At 39.9% G+C, this 19714-nt stretch overlaps 4 protein-coding genes across 8 annotated transcripts; 2 read left to right on the top strand and 2 right to left on the bottom strand.

Moving 5' to 3' along the window:
- The first annotated feature begins 133 nt into the window (after positions 1-133).
- Positions 134-6853, top strand: LOC141839820 (protein decapping 5-like). The gene is made up of 8 exons (XM_074727652.1): positions 134-393; positions 1524-1624; positions 4201-4272; positions 4349-5281; positions 5555-5617; positions 5846-6034; positions 6122-6232; positions 6311-6853. The coding sequence occupies exons 1-8, from the start codon at positions 249-251 to the stop codon at positions 6458-6460; spliced, it is 1764 nt and encodes a 587-aa protein (XP_074583753.1). The 5' UTR covers positions 134-248; the 3' UTR covers positions 6461-6853.
- A 330-nt stretch (positions 6854-7183) lies between these two features.
- LOC141842149 (beta-1,2-xylosyltransferase XYXT1-like) lies at positions 7184-9446 on the bottom strand. Of its 4 annotated transcripts, none has more exons than XM_074730369.1 (3): positions 9357-9446; positions 8936-9158; positions 7184-8880 (listed from the first exon to the last, which is right to left on the bottom strand). In XM_074730369.1, the coding sequence occupies exons 2-3, from the start codon at positions 9063-9065 to the stop codon at positions 7529-7531; spliced, it is 1482 nt and encodes a 493-aa protein (XP_074586470.1). In that variant the 5' UTR covers positions 9066-9158; positions 9357-9446; the 3' UTR covers positions 7184-7528. The 4 variants fall into 4 exon arrangements, with proteins under 4 accessions (XP_074586470.1, XP_074586472.1, XP_074586473.1 ...); XM_074730371.1 differs by lacking the exon at positions 9357-9446 and having other exon boundaries at positions 7184-8718; positions 8788-8880; positions 8936-9216; XM_074730372.1 differs by lacking the exon at positions 9357-9446 and having other exon boundaries at positions 7184-8718; positions 8788-8865; positions 8936-9216.
- A 2152-nt stretch (positions 9447-11598) lies between these two features.
- Positions 11599-14501, bottom strand: LOC141839973 (uncharacterized). Of its 2 annotated transcripts, none has more exons than XM_074727845.1 (3): positions 14416-14501; positions 13104-13174; positions 11599-12599 (listed from the first exon to the last, which is right to left on the bottom strand). In XM_074727845.1, exon 3 carries the CDS (start codon positions 12535-12537, stop codon positions 11734-11736), a length of 804 nt encoding a protein of 267 aa, XP_074583946.1. In that variant the 5' UTR covers positions 12538-12599; positions 13104-13174; positions 14416-14501; the 3' UTR covers positions 11599-11733. The 2 variants fall into 2 exon arrangements, with proteins under 2 accessions (XP_074583946.1, XP_074583947.1); XM_074727846.1 differs by having other exon boundaries at positions 11599-12565.
- Positions 14502-14790: 289 nt separating this feature from the next.
- On the top strand, positions 14791-19278 carry LOC141839828 (beta-glucuronosyltransferase GlcAT14A-like). The gene is made up of 4 exons (XM_074727662.1): positions 14791-15445; positions 17900-17975; positions 18063-18178; positions 18270-19278. The coding sequence occupies exons 1-4, from the start codon at positions 14908-14910 to the stop codon at positions 18776-18778; spliced, it is 1239 nt and encodes a 412-aa protein (XP_074583763.1). The 5' UTR covers positions 14791-14907; the 3' UTR covers positions 18779-19278.
- Positions 19279-19714: the final 436 nt, after the last annotated feature.

The raw sequence follows: 19714 nt of genomic DNA, 5'->3' as shown, positions 1-19714 counted from the left end.
TAATTAAAAATAATTTTATATATATATATATATATATATATATATATATAATATTTTCCTATTATTTTTTGAGTAATAAAAAAGACCCTTAATTTGGCTATATAATAACGCTAGAACATTTGGGCGAGAAAGAGGAAGAGGAAAGCCGACGAGGGTTTGGTTTTGTGATCTCGTCCTTCTTCCAAATCCAATCTCTCTCTCTCTCCCTCGCTTTCGCTTGCTCTCTCGAACTCTTTACGGCGTCGGCGATGGCAGCGGAGGCCTCCCGATCCGGGGCGTCGGCGGACTCCTACATCGGGAGCCTCATAAGCTTGACCTCCAAGAGCGAGATCAGATACGAGGGCGTCCTCTACAGCATCAACACCGAGGAATCCAGCATAGGCTTGCGCAACGGTACAGTTTGCTTTATGCCCAATTCCTTGCGTCTTCGCTTTTCTCCACTCCCCTTCGCGCTGTTCCTTTCCAAAGGGAACACTTTTTCGAGCTTTTTGGCTGGATTTTGGGGGTTCTTGTGTCCGAGGGACTGCCGCGTCACGAAATTTTATCTGGAGGAGGCTTCCAGTTTTCGTGATTTTATTATTTTATTAGGGATTTAGGTCATAGTGCTGGGTTTTAGTTTTCTTTATATCCGTGACAATTTTCATGTGCAAGCGTGGTATCCTCGTAATACTTATGCACCCCTGTAAGCATGAAACTGCAGTTTGTTTGGGTTGTTCATTATTTCGTTCTGTTATGTTTCATAAAACAATTGTATCTGGCAAATGATATTTTTGTTTGAACTAACAAGATATGAACCATGTGATTCCTCTTACTGGTCATAAACAGGGGCTCTAGAAGTTCATATGAGAGTATCAGATGTTATGCATGGAAATTTTCCATGACCTGAGCATTACACTATCCCAACAATTAAATGGATTGAAATTTTACCTTATTCTCACAAGGTGAAACAACTTCTCTTTGATGTCATATCTATGCACATGGAAAGCCGTCATAACTGATGATTAGTTGGGAGAAAGGAACACTCCATTTAAGTGCTTAGTTGTTTTGATTCGATGATTTCCTTTCCTCGTAAAAAGTGATGTAGTGTTCATAGTATAGTGAATTCATGGACGGGTTAGCATGACTACTGAATTTTGTGGTAAGGATATTTGGCTAATATATGGTATGACTTTTGAACTTAAATTACTAGATACTCAGTAACAGCAAACTTGTGAGCCCATCCTCTCGGCGGTTCCCACTATCAAACTTTTGGCCTGCTTTATTGTTGTTGATGCTCTAGGCCTTCCAGTTTCATGTTCCATTATATTCTGTTGTGTACCTAACAATGTTTTTGTTGCTCTTTTGAGGAAGATTTAGTTATGAAAGATTGCTGAACTATGGTTTTGCACCCTCCTATTTGAAGTAGAGGAAATTATTATTCCTTTGATTTTTCCCTGTAGCTACAGCGTTTGCAGGTGATGTTTAGTGCATGGACTACTTTGCAGTGTTTATTCTCTTCAACCTTTTTTGTTTGATGGTTGCAGTACGCTCTTTTGGAACTGAAGGCCGAAAGCAGGATGGGCCACAAGTTCCTCCTAGTGACAAGATATATGAGTACATACTGTTTCGAGGAACTGACATCAAGGTAAATGAGTGATGAAATGGCACATTTTCCCCTTCCATTGTTATGCTGAACCTTACGAATTTTTAAACACGATAAAGGCAAATAATTCACGGAGAACATCTTGGATTTAATGTACTTTGTATATCAAAAACAATGCTTTTCCAGCACATAAGCTCAATATTTTTTCACCAATTCAAATATTTCGTTTTTCACTTTTATCGGGATGATATTTAGGAAGAACCAGCCTCTTATGCTGTCCTTTGGTCTTCTTTCACATACATTGAATCCTAGATGACTAAATAATCGAAGCAGAAGGTCTATTCCCTGAATTTATTCTAATTAATCAGCATTTTAGCATCTCTAAGAATGCATAAAATAACTTTGACCTTGCAAAAGGATACTTTTAAGTTTTACTTTATTTTCTTAATGATACCATCAATTTTCCTCATTTGGTTTACATAGAGAAAATTTGAATCTGATTATAGTCTAGTTTATGTGTACCAATGGTCTATGCCACTTAGTCTCATGGATTTAAGTGCCTGACACGAAGATTTCTACAATGGGATTGTCAAGTGTTGAATCAGAGTCTCAGTGTCCAAGCATGAGTGAAGGTGGTAAATGAAGAGTTCAAGTATTAGAGTCAATGTTTACCAACTGAATGATAAAATATACATAGTGAGAATAAGGCAACAAACATTGTAAGGATAATCGTTAGGCCAAATGAGTCAATAGGGAACCCAAATCACACTCAAAAACATTGTTGACGAACAACTTTGAATTCCCTCAGTGTCAGACGCACTGTCATGTAACAGAAGTTTAGAATTCAAAATTTTCCTTTGAATACTTTACATATCATGAGTCCTTACATACTAAATGTTTGAGACATAAGTTGTCATGATGTTTGTGTAAGTATTATCACCTCTGTTAATTTAATCGGTAGATAAATAAACTTGATTACATTTGGTCTCTTTTCTTTTATTATTTATTATATTTAAACCTCTCACGCATTTTGGAATCAAATACAAAGAATTTGAACCTAGTGATAGGTTAGTTGATGTTAAAGATGGTTAGTAATAGATCAAAAGTGAACAATAAAATAGAAGAAGAATTAGGCATATGTAATATGTAACAAGCAAACCCAACTATCTTACTGCATTTACTTGTCATTCTTTATGGGTAAGATTAGTAGATAGCTAATAAGCAATACAGTAAAAACTATCGAGATCAAAGTGTAGGGTCACTAGGAGAGATAGACTAAGATGAGAGAAACTCCATTCAGAAAGTATACTACTTCTCATAGTTGAAAAAATAAATCAGAGTTCAAGAGATGCAAAGAAAACATATAAAATAGTATTAACCAAAAGAGATCTAAAGTATTTAGGCATTATTAATGGTATGTCTTACATGGCAATCAATGACTAAGTGGTGCGATATAACCATATGCGTACCCCCTAAAGATATAACCATGTAATGAAGCTCAATTGTCCCTAGTTTGTTAGAATTTCTTATTCATGGTCTCCAGGACAGTCCCATATAAAACAATATGTATATTTATATAAAAAAGAATTATAAGAATCATGAAAGGGTCACTCCATCCTTAAATGGAACCACTATATTTTCATTGGAAGGGTCACTCCGCCTACATGGCTAGATTGCATATAAAATGTTAGATTATGCATAATAACTCTTTCTCTTTCTATCCAGATATTATTTTTTGAAATGGAACCACTATTGTTATCTTGACATCAAGCTTTTACACACAATGCTTTCTATAGGATTGCGCATATTTTGGCACGATATGTTTTCTTTGTGACTATGTTTTTGTTTTTCTTCTTAGTGCTTAATTTTGGCTTACTTTGGATTCTTTAATTGTTTTTAGCCAGACATTTTTGATTGTCAAACATTTTGTGGTGCCAGTGTTTTCTGCATCTATTATATGTATTCATGAAAATATTCTTCTTCAAGAACCATGTTTTAACTTCATTTTTCTGACATAATTCTTTGCTTATTATTTGTTGTTGTCAATTTTCAGATTACTAGAATTGCGCTAGATAGAAGATGTGAGGAAAAGGAGGGAAACACTCACAAAGTCAAATCCTCTCCTTTCTCTCATATCTTCCATCTTAGTGTTTAGTGAACTCTTTTGATGTGAAGTTTGCGTGTAGTAAGTTTTTTTGAGACCATACAACAGCAAGAGTTATTAGAAAAATTGAAGTCCTTGTAACTTTAATTCTTTTTTAGTTTTTTCAATGTAATAATCAACTTAAGCTAAATGCAAATGTTGTCAATCAACATAAGCTAAATGCAAATGTTGTTGATGGTTAACTGCCAATGTACCTTTGCTGCAGCTGTTTGATTTCTTCTGCTGCTTGACGATTCTCTTTAACCTTATTTGAATGTGCTGATTTGCTTTGTTCTCTGGATCTCTATAATCACAATTAAGTACTTTTTTTTTTTATTTGTTCACTGATGCATTTAATGTAAAATGGTTTTGACTTTTAACTTTTCGATATTAACATCTTATGCATGCTCTACCTCATGTATTTTTTCTTAATGGTCAAATGCTTGATGCTCGTTTTTAATTTTTGCTGCTGCAGGACTTGCAAGTTAAGTCTTCTCCACCACCCATTCAGTCAACTACCATAAACAATGATCCTGCTATAATTCAGGTAGGAAGATGATCTGCATATTCATAATTGTTGACTTTAAAGTCCTCACTGATGGATATCTTAAAATTATTAACAGTCACATTATCCTCATCCTGCATCTACCTCTACAAGTGTGCCTACTGTTGGCAGTGGAGGTGCAGCAGATGTTACTTCCCATTCGGCTCAGTTGGGACTTCCGGGGCCAACATTTCAAGGCAGTTTACCCCCTTATCAGCCAGTTGGCGGCTTAGGGACTTGGGGTTCTTCACCCACCCCTCCAACTGCAAATGGCTCTGGGCTTGGAATGCCTCCAATGTATTGGCAAGGATATTATGCCCCATCTAGTGGGCTACCACAGCTTCCACAAACGGCATTGCTCCGACCACCACCAGGATTGCCTTTTCCTCATTCCATGCAGCACCCTTTTCAATATCCTGGAATAAATCCCTCTTTACCATCTGGAGCTCAGAGTTTGCCTGAGCTTCCTCCTCTGTTTCCACAAGCCAACTTGAACTCAGTTCTGACATCTAGTACATTGCCGTTGACATTGAATCCTTCTTCAGCAAGCTCGTTACCAACAGAAACATCATCCACTCTTCTGCAAACTAAAACTCCTGTAGCAACTATGGCTGCATCAACTCTTGGCATTAGTCTTCCTCTAGCTTCACCTTCGATTACTAATTTTGAGAAAGTTATACCTCCGACTACATCTGTTTTTACTGCCAACCCTATCATCGGACATGGTTCTTCAATGCCATATTTATCTGTTTCACAGTCAGAATCTCCTGCTGTTGTTTCATCAAGTTCTAGCCAAGTTGAAAAACCAGTAGCCTTAGTGACTCCTGATAAGCTGTTGCCACCTAGCACCTCCATGCTTCCTTCTTCTCAGCCATTGCAAACAAGCAATAAAGATTCTGACGCTAGAATAATTGACGAGAAAACTAAACCATTACTTTCTGAACCAACACTTGGTGCACCAACAGAAACCAAGGAGCCAATACTGCCGCTGCCAAAATCCAATGTGCAAAAGGTATGCTAGTATTTTGGTATTCAGTTGCACAGATTTAGAGTATAGTGGATCATTTCACTGATCCAGCTTTCGTGTTCTTGATTTGTAAAATGATCCAGCTTTCATGTTCTTGATTTGTAAAACTATATTCAACTGCTGTTGCTTTTCTAATTGTGTTTGTGGAACTCACACAGTCAGACTAACTTTTACATTTTCTTTGCTTGATAGTTTTAATTCCAAAATTTTCTTCACTATCATTTTAGTTGATCTTAATGCATCTTTTATTACTTTCAGCCAAATGGGGCTGCCTCACACAATTTCTACAATAGGGGGCGTGGAAGAGGGAGAGGAAATGAGGTACCAAAGCAATTCACTTTGAGTTATATCATATCAATATCGAAAAAATGTTTAAGTAGGTTGCCTTATAACGTTTTGGATTTCATGCTCTTATAACCACTTGTGGGTGATTCGTGTTTGTCGCGGTGTGCAGCCACGCACTTTGAGTTATATCATATCAATATCGTGTTTAAGTAGGTTGCCTTATAACGTTTTGGATTTCATGCTCTTATAACCACTTGTGTGCAGCCACGCCACATGACTAAGTTTACTGAAGACTTTGATTTTACGGCAATGAATGAAAAGTTCAACAAAGATGAAGTTTGGGGCCACCTTGGAAAAAATAAAGCCCATTTGAAGGATAATGATGGAATGTTTCAAGAAGATGAAACCTACGATACTCTGGAAGAAGAAGATACTCTAAAGCTCGCATCCAAGGTGTGTATTTTCACCAGAAATTCTTGGGTTTAGAATATATTTGTCACTTCTCTTGTCAACATTTGTCTATTCCATTTCTTTTTGAAGCCTATGTACGTGAAGGATGATTTCTTCGATACACTTTCTTCCAACACTCTTGATCGAGGATCTCATGGTGGGAGGACAAGATTTTCAGAGCAGTTGAAAATAGACACAGAGGTAAACAAGTAGTCTCTTCTGAGATCTTGTTGCCCTCATGTTTGACTTTTGTGTTTATTTCCATGCTGTGCACTGCAGACTTTTGGGGATTTTGCAAGGCATCGTCCGAGTAGAGGTGGTGGGCGTGGCTTCCGTGGCGGAGGACGTCGAGGATCCTACTATGGAGGCGGCTATGGCTACAACAACAGGGGCCGGGGTTATGGGTCCTACTCACATCGCGCTTCCTAGGGACTTCACTCCTGCTAGCTTTAATGTTGATGCAAGAAAACCCATTTCACCTTTAATCAGAATGTAATAGACTGATCAACGTAGGGCTATGCCTAGAACATGTTCTGAGTCTGTGTTTCATTTGATGTGACTGTCGCTCTGAGAATAAGCATATGCAACCTCAACCTAAAATACTACGAAAACTTCTCAATAGTCCATCGCGATGCATTTTCCATTGTGATAGTTATTTGCCACAGGTGAATCTATGTTTCTGCATAGTTTAGCTTCATGTTACTTGAATGCAAAGTCTATGGTTCTTCTGAACCAATCTCATGTAAAACAGTCATGTAAAGGAATGGCTTCTCCCCAATCTTTCGACTTGCTTAATGGAATTCTACCGGGTTGGGTTGTTTTGGTTTGTTTTATGATATATTTCGTAAGAATTGCTTTCTGTTACCATTTTGTTTGTTGATATACTGGGCTATGATGGTAAGCACTGGCTTTTGTTTCCGGAAGTGGATTTATGGTTTTGCTCTTAAAGTTTGCTAAATTGAGGGAAACAGATGCCCAAAGATGAATTTATAGAATTCTGCACTTTAGCATCGAGCCTCATAATAATACCTTTGGAATGTGATTTCATCCTAAAGATCTTCAATTTTGGACTTGTAAAGTTATATCGAGAAAGATAATAGTAAGTCGTGAAGTTGAGTGTGTGAGATTGTTGAGAAAGCAGATTTGCCCAGAAAGAGTATTGATTTAGAGTTGTATATATATATAAAAGATATATATGCATTTCCAAGAACAATAAAAAAATGTACTATCACTGGGAGGGAATTGTGCAACTAGGCGTAGGATGGACCCCAACTTTGCTTTGGCTTTCTCATGGTTGCCTTTGGCCTTCAGGACGAAAGAGCAGAGCAGCCACGATGCCAGCTGTGCCGAAAGAAACCTTGTCTCGATCCCTGCTTTATATTTTCTCACGACCTGTCCCTTTGCATATTCCGATTCCTTTTTGTCATCGTATAAACCCAACCACAATGAAAATAAAAATAGGAAAAAAAATAAACAGAATTAAATTCTGTAATCTTCCTACTGGTCGTGAAGAAGCTCCATGGCTCTGAGCAAGACCGGCCGGAACCTGTTGACGTCGAGCCTCACGTTCTGCTTTCCCAAGTAAATTTTTGCCATCTCGTAGAATCCCTGGCGGTGCACCGACTCCGGCGCCGTGAACACCGGGTGCTCCCTCGGGTACTCCTCCAGCAGCGTGCTCTCCTCCACCGCGATGCTGTACTCCAAGTACCGCACGCCGGCGTCCTCCGCCGGCCGCTTGAAGGTGTGCGCCGCCATCACCTCCAACCCGCAACACGGGACCACCTGCACCAGCACCGCCTTCTCTGGCAGGAGCAGGAAGTTGGTGAGCCCGGCGCCGTGCACGCCCACCATCACGTCGCAGGAGTTCACCACGCCGGCGAACGCCGCCACGTCCCCAAACTTCGCGTCCGCCTGCACCACCTCGAACCCAGCCCTTTCCGCCGCCGCCGCGATCTCCAGCAAGTTGACGAACCGCCGCGTCCGATTGCGCGCCACCAGGAGGAGCCGCGGCCGCGGCGCGCGCTCCGCGCGCGCGCGGGGCAGCCCGTAGGCAGCGCGGATGAACTTGGTGAAGTCACGCATGGCGAGCCCCCGCGGCGCGCGCGGCGGGTCCACGACGAGGTCGTCGTGGAAGCGAAGGCCGACCATGACACGAGGGTGGCAGAGTACCTCACCGGCGCCGGCGGCGCCGTCGAGGTCAACGATGTCGTAGCGCGTCAAGCGGCGGACGAGCGGGCGGTACTTGAGGAGCCACCACGGCTGGATGTTGGTGACAAGGAACTGGACCTCGCCGTCGAACTCGCGTGCGGTGAGGAAGAGCGGGAGCAGCAGGTCGGTGAAGTCGTGGTAGTAGTTCCCGGTAAAGCCGCCGAGGGCGAAGACGACGGCGGGGACGTTCCGAACGCTGGTGCACCGGGGGGCGGCGAGGGGGTCAGCGGTGGCGCGAACTGATACCCTGGCGATGTTCTGCATGTGCTTGCGGATGTAGGGGAGGACCTGCCACCGGGACTCGCCAAGGCGAGGAGAAACCAGTGTGACAGCGGAGGAGTTCCCGCCACCGTGGACGCGGACGTCGCCGAAGACGTCGCAGAACTCCGATCGCGGGTTCACGACGTCGCACATTATTCGATCAGTAGGAGCATTCGCGTTGGTTTCTGGCAGAACCTCTGTCTCTTTTCCTGCAATTTCTGCAAGAAAGAGCCAGTAAAAAACGGGGGTTTTCTCATCGAACAGTGGAAAGATCAAAATTTTCTCACCGAGAGTTTGTTGAATGTTTTTGGTTTCAGCAACTGCATCTTCTCGCACCGTGTAGGACGCAAACGGTTGCTGGTTCGCTGCAGACAAAAATACTGTTTTCAAGTGATCAATTTCTGTAAGAAATCAGAGAGTGACGAGAGGATGAACCTGTGATATCAGACATGGAGATGAAGTAGGTGAATATGACCACGCAGCATCCGAGCAGCAGAGCCACGCCGAGCTTTCTTGCTTCGATCCTGCTCGTCAAGTTGTGAGCCTTGCTCTTCTCGTACCCCATCACAAACTAAAACTCGTTCAACCTGCTGCTGTTCTTCTCCTCCTTCATCAACTTCTCTGGAGATGAAGTTGTTTGATGAAGCAAATCACGCAGCTGAAATGTATGACTTTGTCAGTTTAGGAATGCAGGAATACGATTCCTCCAACGAATAATTGAGGCATCATGGGTCCATGAATTTCTTTATTTTTTATTTTTGTCTTGTCCATTTACTAAAAATACACAAAGTCAACCTGACTGGGTGCTTGATGGATATAAAGACTTAAATGCAGGGCCTTCCCGCAATTTGCGCACCTAAATGGAAGCTTGATGCAAGGAAAAGACTTGAACGAAGCGGCAGGGTGCAATTTGTCAACCTAACTGGATGCCTGTGAAAAAAAAAACTTGAGGGCCTTCATGCAATTTGTCTACCAAACTCATGCTTGATGGCTGAAAAATAATAATAAATGTAACAAATGAATCAGTGAAAACTTGTAAATTTACCACTAAAGAAAAATAAATTCCAACTGACAGTTGCATAGAACAATTAAATAATTTTTATCTCGGGCTTAGCACGAGCAATGGCAGGATAACTTACTTTGCCTTTGAATAAATATACTGTCATTATCGAGAAAGTGTGGCCTCATGACTTTTGGATATCTGGAGATGCGTGTTGGTTGAACTAGTTATACATGTTGAACAAGTCATCTAATTAATTGCTCCAACCACTGCGCTGATATTTGATATGAGAAAAGGACATGTAATAAACCATGAAAATAATCCATTAAAAACAATCTTGTTTTTTTTACATGTTTGATGAAGCTAGAAAAAAGTTTTGGACCATACTTCACCTTGGGCTCTATGCCTATGGATTCAATGTCCCTCTACCTTTGGTGCACAGCAACACCTACGCCAATACCAACTATAACATTTCCCTAACAGCTTATTGATTGAGACCTCTCTTAGACCACTATAGTAAGTGGCTTTTTCCATCTTCAACCAAGAGTGGTGCAGCCATATAGGAGACTGGAGACATAATGTTCTCCTCTTTCAAGCATAAAAGATTGAAGGCTGCATGAATTGGTCTCATTCATAGTTGAGGATAAATAATATTTCAAGAATGTTAAAACTTGCAACAAATGATTTCGTCTAACTGTATGCATGCCATAAAATAATTCATGCATAGTTACATGAATTCCATGTGAATGCCATTTAAGTCATTTTACAATATTTAAATGCTTCTAGCTAGAGTTGGTAGTCAATTTTGTTTGCCCAAGCCACATGCGATGGAATAAGATGATTCAATCGTGTAATTTAATTTATAATACCTAAAGAAATTTAGTTAGTCTACCTTCAACTCTGGCCCAACGAAGTGTACTAACAAAATTTAATTAACTAGGTGATGAACACTCCTACCAAACTCTATAGATGACTAATTTGTTGTTTTCTATGAACATTGGGAAGCATAGAAATAAGTGTGATCGTGACCTACCAAACTCACTAGTTACTAATTTGTTGGACTTGTCAGTTTGGCAAAGGAAAATAAAAAAAAAATTCTTAGGATCAGGCCTTCAAACGCCACCATTTGTGTGGTCTTAGAAGTCAATTTGAAGACGTAGTGAAAGAACCAAGCCCAGTAATAGATTGATGTAAATACTATCCATGGTGAAGATACTGAAGAACGTGTTTCAACAAAAGTCTGAAGCTAACCTTGGGAAACTTGAATGGAAATATTTGGTCTTTATATCTAACGCAGATTCAGGAAGCCATAGCAGAACAGGTTCCACAAAACCAACAATGAGTTCCAGTAAAATCTAGGTTCAAACCAACAAGTTATTTAACTTTGAACAATTTACCTCTAACTTACACCGACCACTATAATGGTAGAAGCTGGTCGTAAGGAAGGTGGTGATGTCTTCTTACCTGCATTAGCTACAATTCATTAGATGGAGTAACACATGTATAAACATCTTTCTGAAAGTAATTTATGTACAGTTGTTCTCTTACCCAAATAACTGGCAATCTAATGTGCCAAGCGTCAACAAGGCTAAAAAGTTATACCACCCACCACAGAGGACAACTGAACTTTATGAAAATAATAAATGAATAGAAATATTAAGAATTAAGAATACTACCAGATCTAAATTATGTAAATCCGAAATGAAATTTGCAGCAAAGTTAGATTTTTCACATTTTAGAACTAAATGAGCTCAGAAGACAGTTACACAACAGAGAACCTTTGAAGGTTCCTACGCCCCTCAATCCAAGATATACAAAACCATGTTACCTAACATAGTTGAACTTGAAACTGTCAAAAGTCAAAACTATTCATACGCAGGCAGGGAATTAAAGATAAATGAGCCTTGTAGTCATTCAAGATTTCCAGCTCTGGTCCCATGTCTGCGAAAAACAGTCATTTAAATTGTCAGAGGAACCAGAAAGCGCGTTGACAATGCATGAAAACATCTGGGGGCACGGTAATATGCATCAAGTTCCAATTCAGCTCGTAGAAAGAAGACTAATTCAGCAAAAATTTGAGTCCGAGAGAATCATTCAGTAGATTTAAACAATCTGAAAGCCATAAATAGTCAATAAGTCAACAATCAGCAATTTAGCCCGAGATCAAGTTTACATAGATGCTGCCATCCAGCACAGTCAAGTTCAGCAGGATGCGCGTCGATGCTTGAAAAATCTAATTTTTGCTAGCTCCAATTGTCCGAACAACCATATCTGGCTCCACTAGATCATGATCATGGCCATGTTTGTGGTGGTTATTGCGGTGGTGAAGGTGATGTCCATGCTTATGATGAGACTTTTTGGTATCCCTTGGCTTCCCAGTTTCATACTCTCCATCTGATGATTTGTCTAGGGATGAACTCCTATTGTGTTTGTTATCCTCATAGTCAGATGATACTTCAGCACTTGACCTGTGTTGCCGCCTGTGCCTGGAGCTTCTTGTCCTTATTTTAGAGTCCGAACTAGAATCTTCATCACCTGACTGATGATGGCGCTTGTGGTGCTTAGAATGCCTTTTCTTGTCAGATCTTTTTTCATCATCTTCATTGCTTGTGCTGCTGGAGTCCATTGTGAAAGACCGTCTATGCTTCCTCCTGTGAGAGTGCCTCTTCCTGCGTGAATCATCCTCACTGCTATCTTCATCACTGGAGCTTGAGCTCCTTTTGTTGGATTTGTGTTTCCTTTTCCCGCCATCTTCTGAGTCAGACTTGCCATGCTTCCTATGCTTCTTGTGAACTCTCCTTTTTCTATGCTTCCGATCGGAGTAACTGCTGTCAGAATCATTGTCACTGTCTGATTCAGAGTAGGGCCTTCTTTTGTGCTTTGTTGAAGCCTTTAATTTCCTCTCCCTTGCTTCTGCATCAGCGTTTGCCTTCGCACCAGCTTCTAGTTTCTGCTCCCATTTCAAGGGGGCCTCTTTCCTATCCAGAATTCTCTTCTTCTTATCTTCAACCAATTGCAAGAACTTTTTGCAGTCCATTCAATTCTATATAAGAACAACTTGAAACCTGCACATCCGTGAAATGATGCAAGGAAGTGCATCTCACAAAAGAGAAAAATCGATGTTAACTCCTCTATATCTCATGAATCATACACTAAGGATTCAGTGTCTCATAAAGCACATCTTATCATTGCTAAAATGTAACTACTAGATAGTGCTCAATTCTCATATCATATATGCTAAAGATCATTTTAAAGTAATTCATTCAGCAGGAGCACAAAAAAATCTTCAACGCAATCATATTGCTGTGAAAATTTGTGTAGTTACTACAACAATTTTTATCTAGAATTGTCAACTTTCCCAGGATTTAAAGTTGACAAAACAACAGACCTCCTCAAGTACATGTCTACTGAAAACAGCGCCCTAAATCCAGTAAATTTTGCCTTCAAACTTTTATCAGCTATATACAACTTTTTGAAGAAGTGGCATGGAATGAAACATATATATGTGTTTCATAAGTATTGCATACTAAACAATTCATCAGAAGAAAACAATTCTAAGAAAGAAATTCACTAGAAGGAAGAAACATAGGGTCAAATTTTTACCTTATGCGAATGTGAAAGGCACAATTGATCAAACGGCCAATGCACTTCTTCAAGAAAATCAATATGAATCTCTGTTACACAAATGTTCATATTTAAGAATTTTTCATGTATATGTCATTAACAAAATCTAACAAATCTGAAAGTGCACTTAAAGGAATAACCATTTTGTCCAACAGATACTAGGAGTACTTTCATGTATATGTCGATTACACTTTGGAAAAAAATAATAGTGTAAAATTGCATTCAATGTCATTATAGATTAGCAAAATTCTGAGCAATGAGAAGCTGTCATATAGCAACAGATGACTAGCTAATTTCTAATGCTAATAATCTGAGGAATTTGCCAACGGCAGCTACTTCTGATAGTCATCAAGGGTCAAATGGAAAGTAACTAAGCAACAAGTAGCTACAACCCATTAAAAGTATATCCAAGGACATGAGGGATCTTATTTCCATGTCACTAAGCAGTCCCAATATCTTTACATAAGAATAGTTTTATTCTAATCAACATTTGCAACCTATGATACTAAAGCCAGTTACTAACAAGTGGTCTTTATTCAGTATTACAGTAATTCAGTATTACATGAATAATTCTAGCAAGAAGAATAAAGACAGCAGCAGACTATCTCCTATGGCCACATCTAAACTGCGCATTTCCATGTGTAAAACTAGAAACAATTTAAAACAATCAGACCATAGGGAAACAAACAGGCATATTGAACCTAAACCTCAACCACCAGCAGCCAAAATAACGCAAAAACGAATTGACCTAAGATGACCTTATGCACGAGAAAGGTCCAGAGGAAATCTCGAGAAAACTAGCGTTGAATGGGGCAGTAGCCAGCATAGTCCATAAAACTAGCGGATAAAACGTTATATCCTACACGAAAGGAAATCTCAAGAAAACTCACGTTGCACTTTTGATATGATCCGTAGCCAAGTAGCCCAAAAACTAGCCGATGTAACGTGATATCCAACGCGAAAGTAAACGCAGACGAACAAAAAGGACAAATGATAGAAATCAGAACTCCTAAATCGACAATAAAACAGAGCCCCAGATCTAAGGCCCCGAACCTAAAACGCCAATCTTCACGCTAGAAACAACAGATCGACGCCCTAAGCGTCGAAATCCTGTTACTCGCGTGAACGCAGGAAGTAATCAAGCCACGAACGGTTCCTCACCGACAAAACCCTAAAAGCACAGCGGGAGGAAACCAGAACGAGGATCTCGAAGCCGTAGGGACGTAGATCGGGAAAAAAAATCCCAACGACAATAGAGAAGAAAGAGGAGAGAAGAGAAGCGGAATCTTACCGAGGGATGCGGCGGCGGCGACGACGGAGGTGCGGCGAGAAGGAAGGAGAATCCGATCGCGCTCGAGGCTTCCTCCCCTCTTCCCCACTTTGTTGTCCACTTCCTACTGGATCTGCCCTCTTTAATACGGCGTACGCAGGCCGAGGCATGCTGACCGTTGGATCTGGTGATGAACCTAAATCGGCCTAACAAAATGTCGGATCAAAGTCTGGCCGATTGCGGTTCAGGCCGGGACAATTACAGCGGCTCTCGAACCTTCGCACCTTTTAATTTTCGTTCCAAATTCAAATTAATTCCACATTTTATAATATATATATATATATTTTCTATTTTTGTATTTCATATCTGATTTATCTTTTTTCACACAAGCCGTTTTCGATTTCCCCTCTGCTCTCCACCGACGATCTCCTTCTTCATTTCGTTCCGATTCCTTCGTTCTTGGGTTTTCCTCCTCTTCCTGCTCGGCGATGAATCCCTAACTCCGATCCACCGATGCCCCTCCGGTACCAGACCTCCGCCCGAGGCTGCGGCGCGGCCGCGGAGAGATGGATGTTCCCCATCCTCTCCGTCTCGTTCGTAGCCGTCCTCCTCTTCCTCTCTGGCATTTCGGGATTCAAGGCTTCCACCGCCTTCCTCGACCGCCGCCTCGCTGCCACCGACGTCCGCCGCGGCTCCGCCCACCTGCCCTCCTTTGCGTACTACATCACCGGCGGCCGCGGCGACTCGAGCCGGATTTTGCGCCTGCTGCTTGCCGTGTACCACCCCAGGAACCGATACCTCCTCCACCTTTCCGCTGACGCGCCGGCGTCGGAGCGGGCCGACTTGGCGGCCAGGGCTTGGCTTTCGATTCCCGCCATCCGGGCATTCGGGAATGTGGATGTGATCGGGAAGGCCAGTGCGATGACGCCGATGGGGTCTTCAGGGCTTGCTGCCACGCTTCAGGCTGCCTCTTTGCTGCTCCGGCTCGATGACGGCTGGGATTGGTTCGTGACTTTAAGCGCCGAAGATTATCCGCTTATCTCGCAAGATGGTATTTTTATCATCTCTTCGAAAATTCTTCGATTGCGTTAGTTATTGAGATCTATACAATCAATTGTTTAATGACGAAAAAAGAATGCTCTTTTTTAGTTTATTGAGATCTATACAATCGTTATCAGTCTTAACAATTTTCTTTTACTCTAGAGACATACATCTCCAATTCAACAATCCATTTCAAACTACTCTCTTTATTCAGCTTACACATGCATGTTCCCTGTGCATATTTTCACTGGATACGAATGCTTGTTATAGGCATTCTGAGCATTTTCCGGAAACTATCATTTGTTACTCTCTCAATTTTCATCTTGACATTTAATTTGACATTCTTGCACCACAACTGACAATTCCTTAAGTGCCTCATCTGAAATATATATGCATAAGCAGTAGGAAATTGAACCTTCACTCATTTGATGATACGGTATTTCAACTATCATTTCCCTAAAGTGCCTAACTAATGACATACCTCATTTGAACTAAATCTTGATATGATATTTCAGTTGAATCTGCCTTGCTTGCATTAGTTTTCTTGGGCTTTACTTTACATAAACTTGGAAATTAGTAAACTTGATTTCTCACTGATGATGTATACTTAACATCCTTAGTGTTTAGTGGAATTTAAATCTGAATGTTTTTAAGGAGAGACCAATGGAGACTACACCTAATATAATTTTAAAAGAAAATAACCTACGTGTTATTAGAGATTTAATCTTAGCTTGTAATGACAGATAAAATCCATTTAGTTGACCCAATCTTTATGAACGTGGTTTATTTTCATTGGCTACATTATATAAGTAGTGTAAAAAACTATTTGGGAATAATTCAAGCATACATTTTCAAATTTTGTATTTATTACCCACAAGAACAAGAACTGTGTTGTGTCCTTGTTTTTAACTGTCACCCTCGATATTTCTTGTATAATATTTAACAGACGATCTAGTGATCAGACTAGGTATATACTGGGATGCTCAAGTATATGATGACAAAGTAATCATATTAGCTCCTTATATTTTTATTTTAGGTAGTTCCAGCAGATGAAATATGTACAAGAATTATATTGGTAAAAGAATTTCACACATACATAAGTAGTGCTTGTGCTTTAGATTTTTTATGAAGTGTGAATTATTTTGGATTCTTCATTTCCACCAAGCTAGCCAATGTTTTATGCTAGACACATAGGGAATTTAGATCTCTAGACTTGACCAGAATATTGTTCTATTAGATATAATTTCAAAAGTGGCCCAAGATAATGAACATGGTCTTTTTTATGCCAAGCAGCCTAGGGAAATTGGCTTCTTTGACTTGACCAGAGCACTTTTTGTGAGTTTTAGTAATTCTCTCTGAGAGTATTCTTAGTGTTAGAAGACTGAAGAAAGTTAAACCTCTATGTTAATAATATCTGAAGGCTTCTCATTATATAAATACAAACTGCATCTAGCAGAACTCCTTTCTCTTTATGTAATTTCACAAATCATATGACTACATTATTGCATGCTCTTTTTTTTTTGTTGTTTGTGTGGCATTTGCTGACACCATTTAATCCATAGTCTTAATGTATGAAAGTGAGTTGGTATGATAGATAAACTGAAGCTGAATTCAAGGCTGGCCTATATAACACAGGGTGTGCATAGAATGCAAGACTTGTAAAACCTTGTTATCATAGCCTTTAAGCATCCAGATACTGTCTTGAGGTCTCTACTTTCTCATAAGCATCTGAAAGTGAACTTGCATGTGATAATCATTATCCAAAACTATTATGCTTGTAGGAAACAGTATGGATATGTGGAATCATATGCTTTATGAAGCTTTATTGAAGAGGAGTTTTGATATCTCTATAATTCTTCAAATTGATAATGCATCCTTCTGTTGGAGGAATTATCCAAATTGAAGAGTTTCTATTAGATATCAAAACATACGTAAAAATAAGCATGGAAGTAATCTTTATGAACTACCTAATACAAAATCTTTCTGGGCAGCAGACTCTCTCGTAGAGGTTTTGCCTTTTCGTGGCTCATTCAGGATCCATCTTATTTCACTGTAAAAACTATGCAACTTCCCGGTAGACAAGTGCTCTTAAACTTGGTTTATCTTCCTAAAAGTATGACTGCTGATTGGGCAATGCTAGCAGTCATGTAGAATCCCATTTTCCTCCTGATCTATATTTATACATGCACTGCATTAGGTTTATTAATCATACTTTATGTTACTGTCAGCACCACAACAGTTACCCCTTTTGAGTTTTCGACAGTTCACTAACTTTTTTGTGTTTAATTGCACTCACTCAACCATGCATATCATTGATCCTGCTTCTCTGAGGAAACTGTTCTGCATAACACTTATTTGAGTTGAATGATATCTCAATTGTCTTTTTCTCTGGATCAGCAAATTAATTACTTGATGTGCTACTAAGAAACTAGAAAGTTTTAATTATTTGTGGCCATTAATGCAGATTTAATTTACGCTTTCTCCCATGTGCCAAGGAACCTTAGTTTTGTGAATCACACTAGTGTTCTTGGATGGAAGGAGTAAGCATGAATGCCTTTTCGCTTTTACTTTTTTGTGGAAATTGTAGCAACGCTGTTCTGTTGACCGTCCAAACCATGTCCTTGCAGAGATAAGAGAGTAAAACCCATTATAGTCGACGCAGGGATCTATCTAGCTAACAGGAAATCATTTTTCAAAGCTTCACAAAATCGGGTCACCCCTGAATCTTTCAAGTTCTTCACAGGCATTTTTCTCCTATCCTAAACTTGTACGTGTATGGTTCCTACTTGTAAGATACATCTAACAGTTCTATCTGTCAATTTGTTGTTCAACAGGTTCACCATGGGTCATCCTCAGCAGGTCCTTTGTAGAATACTGTGTGCTGGGTTGGGATAACCTAGCCCGGACACTACTCTTGTACTTCACAAATGTATTATCGTCCCAAGAAGGTTATTTTCATTCAGTTATATGCAACTCACAAGATTTCCAGAATATGACAGTAAATAGTGACCTAAGGTATACGGTTTGGGATAGTCCAACAACGGAACCCCATTTTCTCAACGTGACGGATTATGACAAAATGATTAAGAGTGGAATACCTTTTGCCAGACGGTTCCGTCAGGGTGATGCAGTGCTTGATAAAATTGATAGAATGATATTGAAACGTAGGTACAACAAGGCTGTTCCTGGGGCTTGGTGCTCCAGCCAAAACACATGGATGGATCCATGTTCTTGTTGGGATAACGCCAACGTCGTTCAACCTACACACAGATCAGAGAAGTTAGGCAAGTTGATAAGAACTCTCTTGGATGAATGGGAGTCAAGTTCTAGCTCATGCAGGTAACCTGGTAAGTTTATAACAAGATTCCTCACAGCTATCAGCAGCAACAAAATCAGTCCTCATTAGGGCTCTCTGCACTGGTTATCATATATGAAGGTGATCTGTAGTATGTTACGAGTTCTTCATTGTTTTATAGACTGGTTTGAATTCCAGTTTCATAAGATTCTAGTTAGCTTTTTAGAAGATAGAACTCCAAGGAGGTGTTAAATTTTTGTTGGCAAATTAGCAAAAGTTCTATGTTTGCAGTGATCCCTTGTCCTGTGAGCTCTGTCAATTCCTGCTCAAAATTTTCACAAAATGCTAGATTCTCTGATAGATCCTTAACGACATGGTAAGCGTAACATAGCACAAACGACAAGAAGCTTTTGTCAGTTGTATTGCCCATCCATTTTTTTTCATGTTAGGTAGTTCATAATGCTGATAACTTCTTGCAACCATTGTAAGTGCACTCTTGCCTCATTTATGGGCAACTTTGCGTTCCTAGCTGAGTTTAGTTGATTGTAGCCTTATGTGTTGTTTTTATGTTTGTGTAGTCCGAATTAAGTGATGAATGATTGTTTGGACTAACCAATTCAAATTTGATCAGATTGACTAGCTCAAATTAGGTCAGACCAGATTTATTGACCAAATTGGCTCGTTCAGTTTTGATTGAATAGATGAGCTTGATTTGAACAACTTGTCTTGCCCCATTGATCTAGCTCGATATGCTTATCTGTTCTAATTAGCTCAATTGAACTGATTGATTCAGCTCACTTGCATGGCTCATTCATTTTGATTGGATCTACTCGACCTTCATTCAAACTCACTTGATCCAATCAGCTTGCTTCTTGCTTGTGCTATATGATTGACTGGCTCGGTTTATTTCACTTGTCGACCCAATTGAGAATAAGCTTTTAAATTTTATTTTTAGAATAAATTTTAAAAATTGAAAAGAAAATT

This window comes from Curcuma longa, chromosome 11 (assembly GCF_044706935.1).
Source record: "Curcuma longa cultivar G26 ecotype Majalengka, Jawa Barat chromosome 11, ITB_CL_G26_1.1, whole genome shotgun sequence".
Lineage (NCBI taxonomy): Eukaryota > Viridiplantae > Streptophyta > Magnoliopsida > Zingiberales > Zingiberaceae > Curcuma > Curcuma longa.
The sequence above is the reverse complement of the archived record's forward strand: the minus strand, read 5'-3'. Positions and strand labels throughout refer to the sequence as shown.